Source organism: Daphnia pulex, chromosome 2 (assembly GCF_021134715.1).
Source record: "Daphnia pulex isolate KAP4 chromosome 2, ASM2113471v1".
Taxonomy (NCBI): Eukaryota; Metazoa; Arthropoda; class Branchiopoda; order Diplostraca; family Daphniidae; genus Daphnia; species Daphnia pulex.
The window spans coordinates 10,456,556-10,464,210 of NC_060018.1; the positions used below are offsets into that span (position 1 = coordinate 10,456,556).

Consider the following 7,655-nt stretch of genomic DNA (forward strand, 5'->3'; position numbering starts at 1 on the left):
GCTGCGTGTAGAATTGATCCAGGGGGTGACTTTTTTTCAGATCATCCATCAACTTGAAATCACGTTTCAGTTTTGTCGGTGGCCTGACAATAAAAGCGCCGTGTTCTTCCCAATTGTTTCTATAGGTCTGCAAGATGTATGGTTCAAATTGATCCATCTCTTCTTGGGTTGGTGTCAACACCAAACCAGAGTTTTCTGGTACATCTGGAAATGAAAAATTTTGTTTAAAGTTACACTCTTAATTAATTAATAAAGCACCAGCAATCAAAGACAGTCTAAAGAATTCAGACTTGTCATCGGAACTCAAGCACATCTCTTGCCAGAACAAATGGGTGTCGCAATCTCGATAATGATGACCCAGCTCGAAATAATGACGGCAAGGCAAGAACTTGATGTTGGGACACTCTTTACGCCAATGTACGAATTCACCGCATGTGTGGCATGGTTCGTTTCCTGGAAAACCCGGAAGAAATCAGCCACACTTTACACAGTGAGATAAATTTACGTACTAAACATGAGGGAATATTTTTTGGGTGTTTTTTCCTAAAAATTTAACTACACCTAACTAGACATGTATGTATATGTATATATATGTACTTAACTTAACTACACCAACCTTTACTATCGTTTCAACACAGAATAGAGAATACAATAGACATCAGCAGTGAATCCTGATTAAAATTTATAGGCCTAGTTACCCAGATTTTTAGCCATTTCTCTCTTTCAACGACTCTGGAATGGAAGTAGAGAGGGAGTAGTGACACGTTGCCTGTTCTCCCTAGTCGAGAACCTGGAAATGAATGAATGGAGCAGCTGTTGTAAGCAGATGTCAGTAACGGGCTGTAAATTCAGCAATGGACTTGTGTAGTGCTCGTTGTATTTTCAGGTTCCTGATGAGATAATAGTTGGCATACTGAAAGGGAATAAAGTCATGATGCGTAATACCTTTGAACTTTGCAGGACACTCGTGCACAACTGATGGAGAGAGTGATAATGGTGCCACACGTCGATTGGTGTAGATGTTGGCACTGAAAGGAGTGCTATGTCTGTCTGTTGTTGCATCTCTGATAATTTTGGAAGAATGGACAAATGATAAAGCGTTTTTCCAATCCTCTCGCCCATCATGACAACTGCTTTGTTCTTCTTAAAGGTTACTTTGGTCTCAATAAAATGTACAGACAGGCCAACAGCGGTAACAGCAGCAATCGAAATTAAATTGGTGCCAAGATTGGGTACACAAAGGACATTTTCAATACTGACTATTCGCTTGATGGTACCTACTGAGACAATGAATTCAATACCGTATCCACGCACGAATAGACGAGTAGACCCGATTCCACTAACAGTCCAAGAATCAGGAAGAACTGGTTTAAAGGTTCAGAAAAAGGAACGTTGGTCACTCATGTGCTGTGTGGCACCTGAGTCTGTGAACCAATCTGAATTGCTTCGTCCAATGAAACATGAAGATGAAAAATAAGCGTCGTCATTGAGATGTTGTTCAGGGTTATCAGCATCTTCTTTTTCTTGAGTTGATGCAGCTTTGGCAGCACTTGCGTTGTTCTTTTCTTTCCTTGCATCTTCTTCATCTCGAATTCTTTTTCGACAATCTTCTATGGTGTGGCCAGCAATGTCGCAGCGTCGATATTTGCAAAATCTATACGGTTGTTGTCTGTAGTTAGAACGGCCACCACGTCTGGAACGATCACGACCACGTGAGTTGAGGTTGAAAGTTTGTGGATAAGACGGGTTTTGGTGGGCGAAGAAAGCTGCATCCTGAGCATCCGGTTTTCCAGTGTTCCATCTTTTCGCCATCTCTTCCTCTTTTAGTAGACGGGATGTTAATAATGCCATGGTCCTATCTGCAAATGTGACACTATCCCACGCTGTGACAAAACTTCGATAGCTGGGTGGCAAGGTACATATGATCTTCGTCATGATAGAAATGGCGTCAATTTCTGCTCCAATATCAGTAAGTTGTGTGACCATGGTTTCTATCTCAGATATATGCGCCATGATGTCCTTGTCTGGCTTGAAACGATACTCAAAGAATCTGGTTTGAAGTACATACCGATTCTCGACAGCATTTCTAAGGTATTGTGCCGATAGTCGTACCCACATCTCGTGAGCTGTGTTGCAGTTGATTAGAGATCTTTGTTGTTGACTTTCAATAGTTGAGATGAGATAACCACGGGCAAGTGTGTCTTTGGTATGCCAACTTGCTATAGCAGCAGCATTAGTGACTACACTACACCTAATGGCTAATACTACACCGAATGGCCGGACTTGCAAAATCTTGACAAAACCTTGGATCTGGATAAAAATAACCAACACATTAAATATTCTAAACTACTTCTTCGAACAAATTTTTTATTTGACATCTTGTTTAAGATAATTTTGACAATTTGACAAATCACTCCCATGACAATTTGACAAATCACTCCCATTACAATTTGACAAATCACTCACATGACAAATTGACAAATCACTCACATGACAATTTTAAAAATCACTCAAATGACAATTTCTACAGTTAACTTTCCTCGACAAAATTGACACTTTACTTGACAACTTCTACAATTTTTTTTACTTTTTCTGAGTTGCACATGACAACGTTCGACAAACATTTGTTGAGATGGGCTCACCGCGTTGGAAAAATAAGAACACATCGACACAAATAAAAAAAAACTTTCTACGTGCAGGGACTACTTCCTCATGGCTCGTTTCCCCGCAACACCACTCCTCTCCAGATCGTCACTCCTCCATTTTATTTTGACCTCATCACCAAACAAAACATTTATTTTATTTCTAAAAAAAATTCACAACGCCTGGCTTGTCACTGGTTCCCCCTATCTGAAACCAATTTCTTTATCTCTGCCTACATCACATTTTTTATTCTGAAAAAAAATGTAATTTTTTTTAAATGAAAAACACACCTCAGCAGTTTGAGATGTAAACAAATAAAATGAATTAGCGTACAAATAAATGAAAATTTGACGCCAAATCAAGCTCTTGATGTCGGGGATATCGAAAATGGTTTGACAAAGCCAGGAGTAAGTAAAACAGGGCAGCAATTTAACTTTTTATGAATCAAATAAAAATCAATTATACGGAGATTGTTTCCAGACTAATTGATCTCCCACCTTTCGGAATAGGGTAACTTCCCCTAAAAGTACGTGAGTTAGACTCTAATTTAGACATGCAATTGTTTGTCTCACAAAGTTTCACTTAGACAACCCCCCTCCCCCCTTTCACTAATACAACAAAAAAATGCACGGAACTACCAGATAATGGTTTTTGGACCGGAACTCGCCATAGTAATACCCACAAAGAACCTCACGGAAGACAAGAACGAATCAAATTTGTATATTCCGAACGTAACATTTTTACCGCTAAACATTGAAGTAAGAAATCCTTCCACTTTGTGCTGCAACAAAAAGGGGTTTTTATGAGTTTCTTCAATTGCATGAACAAATTCTTCCCCCGGAAGGAATGTGTTGCATGGAACGGTTGCAAATCCTTTGTTTGTCATTTGTACTTCCAATCCATAGCAGAAAAAGATAAGACAGCTGGGAGGAACCTCAAATTTTGGCATAAAGTACAAACTCTGCCTGCAATTTCTTTAACTAAGAAGTTATTGGATTTAAATAAAATCAATTACATACTAGGAAATGGAATGGGCTGAGAGTAAAGTTAGCCAGATGAAACAGAAGAATTTTAATCCTTGTTCCGTGGAGTTATTTTGCCAGAATGCAATCCAACAGGTAAAATATTGGAAGATTATGAGATTTGCAACGACAGCGTATCATTCCACAAATGGAGCATCTTTCATCGGCAATAGCGTCAAAATGTGGAATAAACTTCTGTCGTAAATTTTTTGGTTGGTTTATTCCTTTTATGCCATTTCCATACCCCAATAATTAAAGCGCTATTCTGCTCTCAAATTACTTATAAACTAATTTTTTCATTGACAACATTACACGCGCTTAGACTTAATTAAGCTATAGAGATTATTATAGCTTCAAGCTGCTTAATATCCAAATTATTCAAGTAAGATGACAATTAAACATTAAAAAACGAAAACTTACAATTTTTAGTGCAGGCATTCGGCTTGGAAACGTTGGGCCGTGTCAGTTGCTTCCCCCCCTATGTCTTCCAAGAAGGAAGAGATAATCGTATTGAATTAGGCTGATTTGATCCGTTTTGAAGTTTGGATTTTTAGATGTAACATCCTTGGGTGGCACTGAGAGATATCGTTTAGTTTTATTCTACACATAAGAAATTTTTTTGCAAATGGTAAGTTCGTAGAAATCGAACAATACACAGTTTACTCCATAACTGTAACTGCATACAGAATGTTTTGTTTTTTTTACAATTTTTCTTTTGAATGATAAACCATGTAATTTTTTCAGTTTTCCTGTTTTCCGGCTTCAATAAAACATACGACATACCGACATCTGAAACGGCATTGTAGTAAACCCAATTTATCGGAAAAAATGTAAAGATTCATTCGTAAATACAAAATTGTGACAATCTATTTGTGCATACCATGTTCTTTTTTAATGGCTCCGGAAAGTACCACTTAATTGCTTCTGGTTATTTCCTATAGATAAAAATTAATAAAAGGTTAGATTTTACGTATAATTTTTACAACGCAAATTCTAAGAGACTGTACTACCATGGAATGGAAGTATTTGACGTATTTCGTGTATAATTTTCTTTTACTTTCCACAAAAACACAACCTTTTCTTTGCATTTATCTGTTTCACTTAAACAGGTGAATCATCTGACACAAATATTCACTTTTTTCTGTACAACAGATTCGGATAAAGTAGACACAGTTGATGAGAAGAACAGCTATCATCTCTAGGCAGTTGGTTTTTCTTTAAAGACGCATTTACGGATGTTTTCATTCCTTTTTCTGGTGTACAATGACAGAGTATGGATTAACTGGTATGTTTACTTTTAATCTTTCTGGAAGCATCTTTGGGCAGTTTGTTTTTCTTTAGAGGTGCACTTTGAACAATATTCAAACTGGATTTTTGCCATTGTGAAGCATCGTGTGAAACATCAAATGAATCAACAGGTTGACCACAGGTCTCTGAGAACCGAGAAAAACATTCTGAAAAAAATAAAAGTAGACCAAAAATGATGTAGAAGAAGCAAAGGTTAAAAGATTCAAGTTACCATTTCTTTTACGCTTCCTACTTTTAGCCAAAGAAATTAGTCCAGTCTTTTGTTCTAAGAGAGAAAAAATTTCGAGAGCACTTTGCAGGAATTCTATGGACACGAAAAGAAATTAATATGATAATACTACAAACATTTAAAAACTGCTCTTACGGGGTACAGTTTGGTTGAAATCTTGTTCAACATAAATTGAATCAGCTGGTTGATCATGGATATCTGGCCACCGAGAAAAACTTTCTAAAAACAATAAAAGTAGAACAATAAAGTAGTTTTCGAATAAGTCATACAAAGAATAAAACAATAAAGTTTACCATCTCTCTTTCGCTTATTCCTACTTTGAGCTACAAGTTCAGATTTTTTCTGTTTAGAACCGTCTCTTGAGTTATCCGCACCACTAGCAAATAGTCCGAAAGATTTCATTCCTTAAATAAAGCAAATTTAACATTTGAAATATTTCATTTGTCTAAGAAAAATAACCTTTTCTTCGACTGTCATTGTACTTCTTAACTCGAGCCTTTTGTTCTTCGCTTCTTAAATCACAACCTTTACGTTGCATATTTTCAATTAAACGAATTCAATAGCTACTCTAGAATTATAAAATCCAATTACAAACTAAAATAAAAAACGCAGTATATTACAGTTGACAGTGGGGACAGCCGAATTGAAAAATGTAAACAAGTATAGAAAGATGCGTCTGCAAAAAGTACTAACAGTATCCAAATTTAAAAAATTAAATTGTATTTTCAAATAAATTGAATTTGCAAAATTTAGACTGTTTAAAAATAAAATATGAAACAAAACATAATAGTTAATTGAGATCCAATTAAAACAATTCAAATTTAAGTTTAAATGAACACAACTCCATTTTACCCTATGCTTCAGAGCGAAGGAAAATTTTAACTAAACTAAGAATATATAAATGAATCTGAATCTGTATGAGGTTGTTTAACACAGGAACCTATCAAAGAACATATTTAAATTAATTGAAATACAATGGAAGCAAGTCTAATAAAAAAAACTTACATGTTCTTATTCCAGCCTTCATAGTTTACGATGAAGAAAATTCCACTGATAACCAATAATACTGGTAATTTCTTCAGAAAAAGGGTCCCTGGATCAATAATAATAGAATAATGGTTAATAAAATTGAATGGCTGCAAACTTTCTATAGACAGAATGTAAAATGCAGTAAAAAAATAGCGAGCTTACCAAGCCATACCCCATAATTGATATTTTACAAAGAAAATGGGGGTGTTTTGATGGGAAAAAAGCAGGTTACTGAAAGAAATATCACCTGTAATAAACTGAGTTACTTAATGTGATAATTATATCTTAAAATCACGAATTTACCATTTTGACAGTTCCTATAGGCAAGAGAGAGAAAGATATTTGGTAAAAAAATTAAACAAAATGACTGGAAATAGATGTACATAGGGTAAATTTAAAAGCTGAGTACGAAAAACACCACTAAAAATCTCAAATATTGATAATAAATAAGAAAATACAGTAAAAATATACGGGCCTATTTAAGAAAAAACAAAATGGCCGCCAAAATCAACAAATCTGGAACGACCAATTTGCCACCGCGGCAGCACTCTTTTCCCCCTACTAACCTGAGAGCGCATTTTGAGGACGAGCGTTTGAGCTAGCTCACCAGTTCCGTGTTTTTTTTTCTCATTCTCATTTTTCTCGTTCATGTTTCACTAAGCAGTTTCAAAGTTGTGTGAAGAAGTAGATGCGGTTTTAGATGGGTTAATGATTATACCGTCTAAATAAACAATAATTAATTCTTTCCATTCTTTTTATCCAGTAATAGAAATATGGTTTTCGATATCTCCTGAAAGTTTTTGAAAGGGCAAAGCTAATTCTGTAAAACGTTCACACAAATATCTTTTTTTGTCTTAGTAGGTCTTTAGTAGTTTTAGTAGTTATTTTTTTAGTCTAATTTCCGCTTTAGTGCCATAATCAATTGATGAGAAGTGGGTGACGTCATCGCTCAATGCTTGCCCATTATATATAGGCGTCGCTCCATCGCTTCTGCTACCCAATTCCCCTGAATTTACTATAGATATTGCAAAAAGAATTTTGCAAATTTACCATTTTCAAGAAATCTTTTCTATAACATTTACGCTTTATTGAATACCGTGATATTGTTACAAGCAACAATTTATTATTTCATTTTTCTACATATATTTTTCTTGCTATCATTAACTTAAATCATCAGTATAGTTATTAGCACTAATTTATATAGGTTGAGAAATGATAGGGTATCAGCAAGTAGCCAAACCAAGGAGCAAAAAGAAGCTGTCGGATTACTTTCATTTGGAACGTTTCTTGACTATTTTGATCTGATGCTGTATGTACATATGGCAGTTCTTTTAAATGAGCTCTTTTCCCCAAAAAGCGATCCTTTTACCTCTGCATTGCAGTCTGCTTTTGCATTTTGTTCAGTGTTTGTTTTAAGACCTGTT

General features: G+C 35.5%; 1 protein-coding gene across 2 annotated transcripts; it reads right to left on the bottom strand.

Annotated features, from left to right (window-relative positions):
- Nucleotides 1-4,594: 4,594 nt before the first annotated feature.
- On the bottom strand, nt 4,595-5,869 carry LOC124204152. 2 transcript variants are annotated; one of them, XM_046601188.1, is made up of 6 exons: nt 5,823-5,859; nt 5,662-5,770; nt 5,496-5,606; nt 5,338-5,421; nt 5,185-5,277; nt 4,595-5,119 (listed from the first exon to the last, which is right to left on the bottom strand). In XM_046601188.1, the coding sequence occupies exons 2-6, from the start codon at nt 5,738-5,740 to the stop codon at nt 4,944-4,946; spliced, it is 543 nt and encodes a 180-aa protein (XP_046457144.1). In that variant the 5' UTR covers nt 5,741-5,770; nt 5,823-5,859; the 3' UTR covers nt 4,595-4,943. The 2 variants fall into 2 exon arrangements, with proteins under 2 accessions (XP_046457144.1, XP_046457137.1); XM_046601181.1 differs by having other exon boundaries at nt 4,601-4,880; nt 4,961-5,119; nt 5,662-5,869.
- Between the last annotated feature and the right edge of the window lie 1,786 nt (nt 5,870-7,655).